The sequence below is a fragment of the Pelmatolapia mariae genome, linkage group LG17 (genome assembly GCF_036321145.2).
Source record: "Pelmatolapia mariae isolate MD_Pm_ZW linkage group LG17, Pm_UMD_F_2, whole genome shotgun sequence".
Taxonomy (NCBI): domain Eukaryota; kingdom Metazoa; phylum Chordata; class Actinopteri; order Cichliformes; family Cichlidae; genus Pelmatolapia; species Pelmatolapia mariae.
The window spans coordinates 19,835,736-19,849,396 of NC_086242.1; the positions used below are offsets into that span (position 1 = coordinate 19,835,736).

Genomic DNA, 13,661 nt, shown 5'->3' on the forward strand with positions numbered 1-13,661 from the left:
GTATTTGGACAAGAAAGTGAAATGCTAAGTTATCTGCTAGCTGTTTTGAAAAGATGCCAACATAAGTACATGAATGGGTACAACACAAAAGAATAAAGATATACAAAACAACTACAATAAGATGCAAAAGAATAATCAAACCATAGAAAACAACAAAAATAGATGAAAAGTAAATATAAAAAGAGGAAAAACTTTCAGATCACTTCATGCCTGTGAGAGGATGATTGTGCCAGACTTCGTCCTCCCTGTTCAGGAGATATTTTATTTATGAGAATTAGTCAGACAAATAGTTTTACACTCAGAGTTTCTTGATTTTCACAATGAAGGACAATTTATGAACCAGTATGATGACATATACATTTTAAGCAGCAAGGGGCAGCTGTGGATCAGGAAGTCTACCAATCAGAACCAAAGTTTGAGTGTGTGCACGAAAGTTAGACGAGGCATTTAGGTATAGAATTGTGTGTGTGTGTGTGTGTGTGTGTGTGTGTGTGTGTGTGTGTGTGTGTGTGTGTGTGTATGTGTGTACGGGTTCGTACTATCCTGGTGGGGACCAAAATCTGACTTTTACTATCCTGGTGGGGACTTTCTGCACTGTGGGGACCAAAATCCAGGTCCCCTCGGGGTTGAAAGCAATTTTCACACTCAAAATGCGGTTTTACTGTCAGGGTTACAATTAGGTTATGGTTAGGTTTAGGGTAAGGGTTAGGGTTAGGCATTCATTTTTAATGGTTAGGGTTAGGGTAAGGGGCTAGGGAAAGCATTATGTCAATGGGATGTCCCCACGAGGATAGCAAACCAGACATGTGTGTGTGTGTGTGTGTGTGTGTGTGTGTGTGTGTGTGTGTGTGTGTGTGTGTGTGTGTGTGTGTGTGTGTGTGTGATTGGTTGTTAGCGTAGAAGAGCGTTATATAAGTGCCGAACCATTTACCCAGGGACGCGGTAACAGTCACAGACACATCTCGTCCTCTCTAAGTGGAGTTTCTGTGCTCAGCCACAGAGACTCTGAGTCAAGCTGACATTGAAGGTTAAGCTCTTGAGATTTGATGAAATCTCAAGTATGTCTTTTCCGCAAGAATCTTTTAGGGTGACCAAAGTGAGGCAAGGCGTTTCAATAACCTTTATTGCTCCACAATCAGCTTAATAATACATTTCAACTGAAACCAAAGGCAGTGAGGTCTTTGAGCAAGTGCAATTTTTTGTTGAATCTCAAGGTGAGAAAAGAAGGGAGAAAGTTTGGTTAACACTCTGTGTCCTTGTGGACTTGTTGCATAAATATTTAGAGACCCTGAGCATCTATTTCAGGTCTGCAGACCCTGACTGGTGTTTTTCTGCCCAACACAGATAAGCCTGGGCAACAGGAAGCTATACAGCAAACACAACCATTAGGTCCCTGCTCTTAATGGATGCACAGAGCATGCGATGCATATGTTGGTGCCACAGTGAGGCAGCTGATATAATCAACTGGGTTATTTAAAGCAGGAATCAAACAAAACGAGGAAACAGTTTAGAATCATTAAAGTAATAGTTCAAGGAAGGTATATTCTCAGGGGCATTATCAAGTCCCCCCATGTGTGGTGTGTGTTTTTTTTTTCTTCTTTTTTTGGTTTCATTGTTGATGTTTTTTCTGATTCAAGCGATCACAGAAAGGCAGGAACACACACCCACACAAACAAACACTACAAGATTCAAAACATCTGTCAGTAAGAGTGCAAAACAATCAAAAACAGATAAAATATCCACACAAAAACAAAGAAAAATGCAAAGGAAAAAAAGAGGGAAGATATGTAAAAAAAAAAAAAAACCCCAAACAAAACATGTAAAAACAGTCACAAAAGAAGCAAAGACTAAAGACGATGCACAAAATAAAAACAGAAAAGAAGAAAAACTCATGCAAAAAGATGCACAACAGCATCAACTAGAAAGGGCACAAAACAATCACAAACAGACAAAATTACCAGAGTTATGCAAAACAATGGCAAAAAGATGCTAAACTAGTAATAATGATGAAATGTCACAACAAATAGTTGGAAAACTACCAAAAAACAAAAGACACAAAATCAACGAGAAGACATACAACAATATATTAACAGCCATCACACAGACGTGTCATTAAGTACTCTAATTACCGCTGACTTACTTTGACTCTTTCTCCCTTATCACTCTCTCCAAACTAACTTCAATAATATCTTGCATAACCATAAACCTCTCTTTTAAACATAGTTTCTACAAGAATGCTTAGAGAAATTTCACCATTAATTAATGCTTCATTTTAAAAAAGGATCAACCTATCTACTAACAGGCTATGTACCACAGGCTAAGGTGTCAGTAATTAAACCATTACTTAAACAGCCATCACATGACTCAGCTGTCTTAGGCCAATCTCCAACCTTCCTTTCATCTAAAAAATCCTTGAAAGAGTAGTTGTCAAACAGCTAACAGATCATCTGCAGAGGAGAGACTTATTTGAAGAGTTTCAGTCAGGTTTCAGAGCTCATCACAGCCCAGAAACAGCTTTAGTGAAGGTTACAAATGATCTTCTTATGGCCTCTGACAGTGGACTGATCTCTGTGCTTGTCCTGCTAGACCTCAGTGCAGCGTTCCATACTGTCGACCATAATATCCTATTAGATCGATTAGAGCACGCTGTAGGTATTACAGGTATTGCGCTGCAGTGGTTTGTATCATATCTATCTAATAGACTCCAATTTGTGCATGTAAATGGAGAGTCCTCTTCACACACTAAGGTTAATTATGGTGTTCCACAGGGTTCAGTGCTAGGACCAATTCTGTTTACATTATACATGCTTCCCTTAGATAGTATCATTAGAAGGCATACCATACATTTTCACTGCTATGCTGATGACACCCAACTTTGTTTATCCATGAAGCCAGATAACACACACCAATTACTTAAACTGCAGGAATGTCTTAACGACATAAAGACCTGGATAACCTCTAATTTTCTACTTCCTAATTGAGGTTATTGTACTCTGTCCTAAAAATCTAAGAAATATTCTATCTAATCAGATTCTTATTCTGGATGGCATTACCTTGGCCTCCACTAACACTGTGAGGAATCTTGGAGTCGTTTCTGACCAGGATATGTTCTTCAGTGTGCATATTAAACAAATATGTCAGACTGCTGTCTTCCATTTGCACAATATCTCTAAAATTAGAAACATCCTGTCTTAGAGTGATGATGAAAAACTAGTTCATTCACTTTTTACCTTCCTGCCTTCTCTCTCCCTTCGTCTGTGTTTTGTTGTCTCCCTTTATTTTCTTCTCTTTCCCCTCACCCCTAACTGTTCATGGTGGATGGCTGGCCCATTCTGAGCCTGGTTATGTGAGGGGTTTCTTCCTTTTAAGGAGTTTTTCTTTCTCATCATCACAAAGTGCTTGCACATAGGGGGTCATCTGATTGTTGTGATTTTCTCCACTAATTTAAGCTTTTTACCCTACCTTTATAAGCACATTGAGGTGACTCATGCTGGGATTTGGGGCTAAATAAACCTGAATTGAATTGAATAGCATAAAACGCCAACATGAAGATTAAAGAAAACAAAAGAAACACACAAAATAACAAGAGTAATGTGAAACAATGGCAAAAAGATGCAAAACTACTAAAAAAACCCACATGTCAATCAACCACAGAGGTGTAAAAAAAGCCACAAAAGGAACAATAAATGAGGCATAACTACCACAGAAATTTAAAATGTTCACAAATAACCTTTAAATGACTTTTAGTGATTAGGAGACGTAGAAGATGTAACAACAAAACAATACCTGGAAAAACTCTTTGTTTCTTGTTTTGTTTTATGTTGTGGATCGTCCTGTGTCTCCATTTGGTCAATAAACCCCACAGTTCTGAAATATTTCTGTTTTCACTTAAATTTTGTTTTCATTTGGAGGTTTATGTCAGTTTTGTGAAAACGGTGCTGTTAGAGCTGAACCTAGAAAGAAAAACTTTAGTTAACTGTGTTATGTGTCACGATCTCTGCTGCTGGGGGCTGGTGTATCTCAGGCTGTCAGACTGGCTCGATTACAGCTGTTATTGTGCCAGATGTTGGTCCAGTCTGAACCTCAGGACTGTGCTGGTCTGACTTCTTGTTTCTTGTTCGACTATGGAGCTGTTAGAGAGCAGATCTGAGACACTCTGCTGCCACCTAGTGCTATTTAAACAAGTACAAAAACAGCAAAACATGAAAAAGAGCCACTTTATTGTACTGTATTCAACTTTGTAGCATTTTCTATTTAATTGTGTTTCTTTCGCTTTTGTAAATTTTTCCTTATGGTGCAGTTTTATTTTGTGATTTTTTAATTGTGTTTAATTGAGCTCTTTTGCTTTATTTAAGCTATTTGTTGTGTTAAATAATAGAAAATTAAATATTAGTAAATCCATCATGCACATCAACATGATGAACATTAAATAAAATGGAAAAAGAAAACAGATGTGAAAAGGCCACGTTAACCCACACCAAACCTGATTTGTTATTCTAGTGTACTTGTACATTGTATAGAGTGTATTTTCTTGCTTTTTAATCAACGTTTATGTGGATTTCTCTCTCAAGTCAAAATGTAGGGACAACTGGCTGATTCTTGCAAGAATTATTTTTACAGTCGCTTTCTGTTGGTGCAGCTCATTATCAAATACAGCCAGCAGGTGGCGTCAAATAACCATAAACTCAGTTTTAAAATGCTGTGCGGCTTCTGTCTGAGCTGATATCACGCTGCTCCATGCATAGAGTCCAAATGCAGCAGAAAGAGTGTGAAGTCATTTTTTTACTTGTGTGTAAAAACAGAAATTATAGCCTGTTGGCTACTTCCTCTGTGGATCTGCTGCAAAGAATCATACATTCATGTATTTGTCATCTTAGAAATTGTTTTGACTGTGACTGCAGACTGAACGCAACCTAGATACGTAGTGTTTTAGACAGATTTCTCTATCAGTATACAACAAAGACCTCTCAGTGCCAGATGCACCTGTACAGACCGCAGAGGTCTCTAGTCTGTTCCAGGGGCCCAGTCGGAAGCTAAAGATCCTCCTGATTTTATTTGAGTTTTGACTTCCTTCAAACTGCTTTTTCTGTGTTTTTCTGTTACTTTGTCCACAGTTAACTGTCTTCCAGTGTTTGTTTTATCCTGCTGGTGAAGCTCTCTGGTGTTTACAGAGTGCTATAAGCTTATTATTATTGTTGTTGTTGTTATCTCATTTTAAATAGAAAGATTAAACACCCCCAAGAGGTCACGGCACATGCCTGCCCCTCCCTGAGCCTGGTTTTGCTGGAGGTTTCTTCCTGTTAAAATGGAGTTTTTCCTTCCCTCTGTGGCCATGTGCTCGCTGATCTGATTGTTGAGGTTTTTTCTGTATTTTTGTGGGGGTTTTATCTTACAATATTAATCACCCAGAGGTAACTGCTGTTGTGATTTAGCACTACTGAATTGGAAAAATAAAACATGAAAAAATTGAATGTAATTTTCTTTAACAGATGCTTTAATTTCCTGGACACACACTCTCTCTCTCTCTCTCTGACTCACTGGCCGCCTAAGCTGTCAATCATGCCTCCGGTTCCGCCTACCGCGCGGACACACCCATTTCCTCACCGGCATTTCATTTATTTATTTATTTATTTCCCCCCTTATTGGAATTATCTGCACGCGCGCAGGGCTGGTGCGTCTGCGCGTGCCGGTCACGGCGGGGTGAGGATAACATTTAAACAGGGACACTCAACCCTCTGTGCGCGCGCGCGCGTGTATGCGTGTGTGGTCCAGCGCACGTCTACCTAGTGGGCGTGTTCCCGCTCCTCCCTCCCTGCAGACCGGTGCATGCGTGTGCACGCGCGCGAGTGTGATTGCACGCGGTGAAGTCGGGCTGCTTCTTTTTTTTCTTTTTTTCCAGGTTTAATCAGCTGGTTGTTCGTCCTCGCGGCGGCAGCAGCGTCTGCGGTCACGAGTGGGTAATTTCTCTCTGAGTGTGCGTGATTCCCCCCCCCCTCCTCCTCCTGCTGCTCCTCAGCGTGGAGAGGTGCGGGGCCACTGCTGGCTGTGTTGTTGCGGCACTGGATGGATCCGAGCATGTTTGCGGGTGAAGCCTCGGGCGGTGCACGCGGAGGGAAATAATTTTCTTCTTGTTCTTCTTGTGTGTGTTTTTTTCTTCTTCTTCCTGTCTACCTGCCGGTCAGTCACCTGCGCTGTGGCGACATGTCAAACTCAAACAAAAGCAAGAAGGACAAAGAAATCCTCGCTGAGTACGAGAGCCATGTGAAAGGTAAGCTGATTTCTCGTCATGTGTGAACATCTCCACGCGCATCTGCACCTAAATCTCCCAGTCACACCCACCCTTTTTTCTCTCACCTTTGCATGCTCACGTTAAACTCACACACACACACCTGTGTGCCAGCACGTTCACCGCTCATGCATTGAGTCCCGTGCAGGGTGTGTTTGTAGGGGAGCTGACACCTCACCGTGAGACGTCAGGATTTCTGGGTTCATCCTGAGTGCTGCATGGCGCCTGAGGGGGAGAGGAGGAGGAGGAGGAAGAAGAGGGGTGTATGTATTCTGCAGATCCTCTTGATCTTTTTCACCCACTGTGTGTGTGTGTGTGTGTGTGTGCGTGTGTGTGTGTGGTTTTACGCTCAGACCTGAGGCAAGTGGCTGTCTGGTATTTGTATTCCTCTGAGACTGTGACTGCAGCAGTGTGTGTGTGTGCACCTGATACCCCGGGGACACGCTCAGGTGATGATGGTGATGATTGGGAAAAACTCTTAAATAGTGGTTGCCATGATTGTGGGACAACCCCCTCTCCTCCTCTTCCTCCTTCCATCCCTGCTCCGATGGGGTGGGCGAGTCAAATGACCTTTTATGAAAAGCTCTTTACAAGCTGCTTCATTTTCATTTCATCAAGCAGGGTGAATGATGGGAGATCAGCCAAAATCCACCTGTGTCTACGTCTGTGTGTTTGTGTGTGTGTTCCTCTTTACCTCCAAATGTCTGACCTTTTAACAGCCTCATTCAAACGCCTGCAAAATGCCAGCAGCATTTCATTTTTGTGCAGCTCCACATGGCTCCTCACACTCAGGCTGCCATCTTCACTTGTCACCTACGCCCACGCTTTAAAAGGAGCCGCTCATGCTTTCTCACCTCAATCACATGCCGAATCTTTGGAAATGTTCAAAATCCAAGCACCTTCATTCAAGAATCCTGCCTCTACCCTGTGTGTGTGTGTGTGTGTGTGTGTTTCATACCTTTTCCAATGAATCGACACAGACTTTGAGTGATTACATTTAATGGAGAGTGGCCATTACAGCCCCCAAGAGTGGAGTGTGTGTGTGTGACTGTGTGTGTTGTTTGTGGATGCTTGTGTTTGTGTGCCCTCGCCTTGGCGCCTTGCCAGAACGCGCTCGGGGATGCCCTGCATCATAATGACCGCTCGGATAAAGCCCCCCGCTGCTCCTCCTTCTCCGGACGGCCGACTATCTCTGCGCCCCTGTCGCCTCCTGCCGAGAGCCAAACGTATAGATCCACCATTGTAACTATGTGCTTTCCAAGTCTGCCTCCCTGCTCTGCCTCCTGATTGGTGGATGCAGGAGGTGGTGTGTAATGTATACACAGGAGGTGGCTGCTGCCGCCGGGGAGGTGGGGTCTACTCACTGAGGTGAGTTGAGCCTGGTGTAAAGGTAGCGGTGGAGATTATGCACAGTGCTGACAATACATATTTGGAACTGCACTGAGCATGCTCACCCCGTCACCTCATCTCCAGCGTGTCACGCTTCCTCTGGCTGAACGAGCGAGATGAGGAACGTTTTAATGAGAAAAAGGAGGGGGAAAGGGAAAAAAGGAGCTCTGCAGGAGGAGAGGAGAGGCAGAGATAAAGTGTTTCCTGCTGCAACGGCTGCAAGTTTGGGGGGGTTTTTGCCTGCGCCTGCACGCAGCTGATTAGTAACTTCACATCTGCATACCTGCAGGACAGACACACCTACATACAGACAGGCAGACAGGTGAATAATTACAGAAGAGGGAAGGAAGTGACTCTTCACTTTAAATGCTCTGAAGGGCCAAATGAAAGGCCCCGATCAGCGTGCACGTACGTTCATCTGTGTGTGTGTGTGTGTGTGTGTGAGAGAATTTCTTAATGATGATCCAGCACTACTCTGCCCCTGTGTCCTTGAACCTGGCTGTCGTGGTAACAACCACGGCGTGAGCTTCCTGTTCTTCTGACATCATGCTCACACATGCTGTATTTATAGGACGGCAAACGTGAGGATGGTTTGAAGGATAATGGCACAAAGTCACTTTTCAAGGTGCTCGGCAGGTCAGCACAGAGGGCTTGCAGCAGTTTTGTCTCTCTGCATTTTCAGGGCAGTGTGCGATAGAAGAGACAGTAGCAGAGGCAGAAAACTGTTCAGCATATTGTTAAAGAATTAGATTTCTTTGATCTGTGCAAAGATCTTAAACCTTTCAGTAAATACTCTGGCACCATCCACTTTCCTGTATCTACAGAGCTATGTCTGGAATACAAAACTGCTGATATGAATGTATTAAAATGTCAGCTTTAGCAGCATGTTGTTTACTTTATAGGGACAATATGTTGGTTAGAGATCCCCACCCAGATAGCAGTTTTAGTACAAATAGCTCCAGGGACAGGAACCATCCATTTTTCTTAACCTCTTATTCAGTTCAGGGTCCTTAAAGACCAGATCCTCTCCAATCTGTAATAAGACAAGAGGCAGGGTACACCTTTTGCCAAAGCATCTCCAGTGCTTCTGTGTTGTTTAGTTCAGGCCATGTTTGTAAAAGGCAAGAGTGGTATGGAAATAAGTTTGCCACGATCAACCATAAGTGGTGTTATTGCAATGCGAAACTTTTTTGGAACCACAGCAGCTCAGCCAATGTTAGACCAGGTAAAGTTACAGAGCGGAGTTGTGCTGACTCCATAACTACGCAGTTTTAAACCTTCTCTGACATTAACATCAGCAAAAAAAAAACGTGTGCCGGGAGCTTCATTGCATGGGTTTTCATGGCCGAGCAGTTCCTTTAAGTGTGACATGAAGGTGGCTCAACCTCACTGATACTGCACATCACATGGTCAGATGGTGTCGTAAACCTCCTGCCTCCTCCTACCCTCTTTGAACTACACTTACTCTGTATAATCGGAAGAATATGCAGAATTTCTAGATGATACATGAAATTTCGTATTTGTAGCTGTTTGTCTTGATTTGCTTGAGCGAGATTTCAGTACATGCAGGTAAGCTGTCCATGTGGTGACAAAAGATATCAAAAGCATTGCCAACTATCACATGAGGATTTAACCCTTTTAAAAACATTTTTCTGCATTCAGAGTTGAACTATTAACAGGCAGGAAGTTTAGGTCCAGACAGGTGATGTCCACACTTGATGTTCCAAAAGAATAAGATTTCTACTTGTAGAGCTTACACCTTTGTGTTTTGGATTGCGATCTTTATGCCCTGGAAGTCCCAAAACACTGGCTATTAGTCCAAGATGCTCAGTAACCAGACTGAATCAATGGGTTCCCAGATTTCACCACAACAGTATAAAAGTGCAGAAGGATGTCGATGGTACTACTTCTCTTTCTAGCTCTTTTTTGTTTCTTACTGTTAGTGTCTGGATCTTTCACATGAAGAACTCACAACACTCAGCTTTTAGTCTGTTTGTGCCATTCCAGTCTTACTCCAAAGCTGTTCTTAAACAGTCTGTTTGAACATTAAACCATTTTTGACCTCCCAGCTCTCTTGCACAAAGTCCTTGTGATGTCCAGTTGCAGTAAAATAAGAATAGAGCAGGTATTTGACTGGAAAACAGCCTGGAATGAAAATGCTCAGCATTTCCAGTGTTGAGAACCAGCATGAAGTGGGATCTGTCCTGTTTTGTGTACAACTTTGGGCTTTATTGACCAGATTGTCCGGCCATTTTCCAGAGTTCATGTGTGAAAATGGCTCACAAGTGCCTGAAAAATCTGTAGTAGGACTCTTTGTAGCTGAAGGTAGTTCAGTTCTTTATGACTAGCTGGATGGTGAGGCTCATTATCATGCTGCAGAATGATGATCAATCAAATAGCTCCCTAAAGGCCATTTCAGGGTTTCAGTGCGCCTGTTAAAGCTGGCCTGATCTTCTCACTGCCAGGTCGCCATTATTGCACAGATGCATGAAACGAGTCTAAGTGCCTCCGATTTTAGAAGCACATAATGAAAGCTCATGCGAATGCAACTTTTGCACAGAAAAGGTTTCTCCATAAAAATTAACAAAGAAAGGGTCAGGATAGATAAAAGTCAGCATGATTAATAATTCTTGAAGAATAATTCATAAATCCTCATCAACCATCTGAAAAATGTCTTCGGCCATTTTAAGGAAGTACACAAGAAAGAGGAAGTCAGCCAACTGGGAACAGAAAGGGGAGTAATTTGGTCTCTAAAATGTATAGAATGGTGAAATCGCATAGCAAATTCTCAGAGAGCAAAATAGTTCACATTTTATTGCGTTACAAAACAAATCTTCAGTGTTTGAGAAGCTGGTAGAGAGAAACCAGAAAATTAAGTCAAGACACATGCACCAATTTACTTCCACATCACTTCTCCAAAGCTTTCAGAGTAGGGTTTATTCGATTTACTTGTTAGCTTCTTTCTCCATTTTGAGCCTAGTGAGTTAAACACCCAGTTCGCCAAAGCTGAACACACTCTTCTGGATGAGAAAGGAGACCAACCGAGAAGGGCTGTTACTGTGAATAAAGCCCCTGGAGATCGTTTTAACGTACGTAAGCCATTCCCAACCTTCAGACTACTGTGGCCCAGTTTTAAATATGAAGATCTTTTACACCCCTTTTTCTAAAATTAGTCATTTCACTTGGCTGATTTATTTTTAAAATTATTATTATTGTTTATTGTACATGACCGTTTGCAGGCACATGCAGTACTTTTTCATTTTGTTCCATAAAAAACTGTGACGACTGGTAGATTTAGATTTTTTCAGTGTTCAAACATAAACTTGAATTTTTAATAAAATATGTTGTATTCTGTTCTGTTTGTTGACAAAGACAGCCTTGTGGGTCAATGCAGGTCTGTTCTTTGACACAAAGTCCTAATTTTAAATAAACTAACTAAAAAGGCAGGTTTTTCTCCATAAACCTGTCTTTTTCTACTTTATTTGTTTTTCAATTCTCAGCTGTTTGGGATCTCGTCCATGCTCTAATCTCACAAACGCAGAGCAACAAAGGTGATTAAAAAGTAATCTCACTTAACTTTATCCAGGACTCCATAATCTAAATTTAAGATGACGCTGATGGTGTGTAGATGCACAAACGTAAAAGTTTTTTGCGATTAAGAAGCATTTAAATGGACTTTTACTCTAATAAAGGTCGCTTTGAACAAAGAAAATGGATGTATCAATAATTATGCATTCATTTCATTCTTATTTTGTGGTTTTGTGCTCTGACCTCTGACAGTGCATGACCCGAGCACGCCATCCCCGGTGCAAAAGGAATAAAACGAGCTCCAGGGAGCTTTCAGATTAAATCAGTCCACAGATTTAACAAGACAAATTCTTTACACTCTAGGTAACTCCTGCATGCTTTCCCCTTTGTCAGTGTTTTACTACGTTATTCTGCGCTGACTGTAGCTCGTCTGATCAAAGAGGGTGAGTCTAGTCGTCGGGGTGCTACGAGGACACGCGAGGAGGTTTCTAAGAAGAGGCATTTCAGAGATCAAAAGGTACGCACGGCGGATGTCCTCTTTCACTCTCAGTTGACTGTGATCCCAGCCAAGAAGTTTCATTTATATAATCTCGCCTCCTCGGTGGATCTGTTTGAATCCTCCTCCTCCTCTTCTGTAAAAGCAAGCCTCATTTTTTTTGTATTCCTAGAAAGCAAACAGACAGAAAAACAGACATCTTCTTTAGGACATTTTTGTTAATTCATCGCGAAGTGTTTCATTTTTAGATCTACTGATTATAGTCAAAAATGCAAATAATCCAAACAACACTTAGCCTTACTTTGTCTAATATGGCAGGAAACTTTGTGTTCTTCTCTTTAGAATAAACCAGATTGTACCCTCCTTTTAAATCTTTGCTTGTAAAACAACTTCGTGTTGCAGTGTTGCCTGATATAACCTGAGATGGGAATGTTTCTAATTATCATACTCTCTTCAAGCAACCTTCTTCTTTGGTATTGTCTGGTTTTAAAGATTTTTCTTCAGGGTTGTCTGGCTTTTTTTAAATTATTATTATTACTTTAAATTGTTCTCTGCAGTTTTTCAGAAACGTCCGTCATTGTTTTTCCAAAATTTCCTACCATTGTCCGGCTGTTTTTGCAGCCTCACTGCCTCACAGTACTGATCAGTACCGTTCCACACAAGCGTAAAAGGGGCCCACTTCCTGTTACCGCTACACATTAAAAGAAGTTTAATGATGTGGTTTAATGCAAAGGGTTAATGTAGTTGGTCTTATGTTGATTAATTTTGGAACAAATCTGGATTTGTTGATTTTTTTTTTTGCAATATCACCAAAATAATAGCCACACTGCTCATTGATTAACAGTGTTGGGTGTAATGCACTACAAGGTAATGCGTTACTGTAGTCATATTACATTTTCAGTAACATGGTAGTGTAACGGTACTGTTCTAAATTCAGTAATCACATTACAGTTACAATTATGCTGTTACTTATGCTGAAAAAAGAAAAAAAGGAGGGGGGGGGGTCGCTTTGAAAGCATGAGTGATGTAAGGAGTGCATGCGGACCCCAGTCCTGCAGCCAGAGCCTGATCTTCAACAGGTAACAGCTAAATTATGCTTTAGTGTTGGCAGTTAAGGGCTGCTGGTCTACCTGCAGACAGATCTGTTGTTGATGGAGGCAGTATATGAACTATGTGCTGCGACTGGTCTGTGGGCCACTCTTCCTACTGCTATTGTTGGTCTGTAAGCCAGCCGTGGAGAATAGCGTAGTTATAACATACAGAGAGCAACAGTTAAAAACAAAATGTCCTCTTTAGCCACTGTCTGAAATTTCCATGCTGTACTTTTTTATTTTTGGTGTTTATTTCCTGTGTCTCACATTCCTGGTGAACTCCACTGTCGCACCTTTCCTTTTTCTTGCCCACTTGCCAACAACTCTACATTCATCCATGTTGAGCAACATGCAGTTGGGATATTGGAGGACTGGCACAGAGCATGTTTGTGAACTTGTCTCTGTTGGCAAAAACCTCCCCAGACTGAAACAACCACAGTACCATAAAATAAGCATAACAGAGGCAGTGATGAGCAGTCAGGCCTGCAGCCTCCATTTGTACCGGTCTCTGTTTCCACGGTAGAATCTCTGTGGCGATCGCTTTGAAGTGTCTTTGGGCTAGTTTTCAGCTTTGCTTTGTGTTCAAAGAAACTCTCAAAGAAACGAAAGATCCTGTGTGTCCTCATTCGGATCCGGATTTACGTCAATGTGTGGGACTGTAGCTTTAGTTTAATATTCTTAACTGGTAATTATGTGACAGTGCATTTCAGGTCACATTACAGAGTACTGTGAAAGGAATATAATAAGTAGTGTAACAGATTGGTTTTGTAAGTAATGAATATTGTTAACTAATGTTGAATTTAGATACTTTTTTTAAAAAAAATTTCTGTTTATAAATGGCTCTTATACTCTACGTGAGCGCTTGAAGCTC

General features: G+C 41.6%; 1 protein-coding gene across 3 annotated transcripts in view; it reads left to right on the forward strand.

Annotated features, from left to right (window-relative positions):
* Window positions 1-6,066: 6,066 nt before the first annotated feature.
* The window catches only part of LOC134615992 (SLIT-ROBO Rho GTPase-activating protein 1-like), a 42,034-nt gene continuing 34,439 nt past the window's right edge, over window positions 6,067-13,661 (forward strand). For all 3 annotated transcript variants that reach the window (XM_063460735.1, XM_063460737.1, XM_063460738.1), the window contains exon 1: window positions 6,067-6,268. In XM_063460735.1, coding sequence (XP_063316805.1) covers window positions 6,202-6,268 — 67 coding nt within the window. In that variant the 5' untranslated portion in view covers window positions 6,067-6,201. The remainder of the gene's footprint in view (window positions 6,269-13,661) is intronic.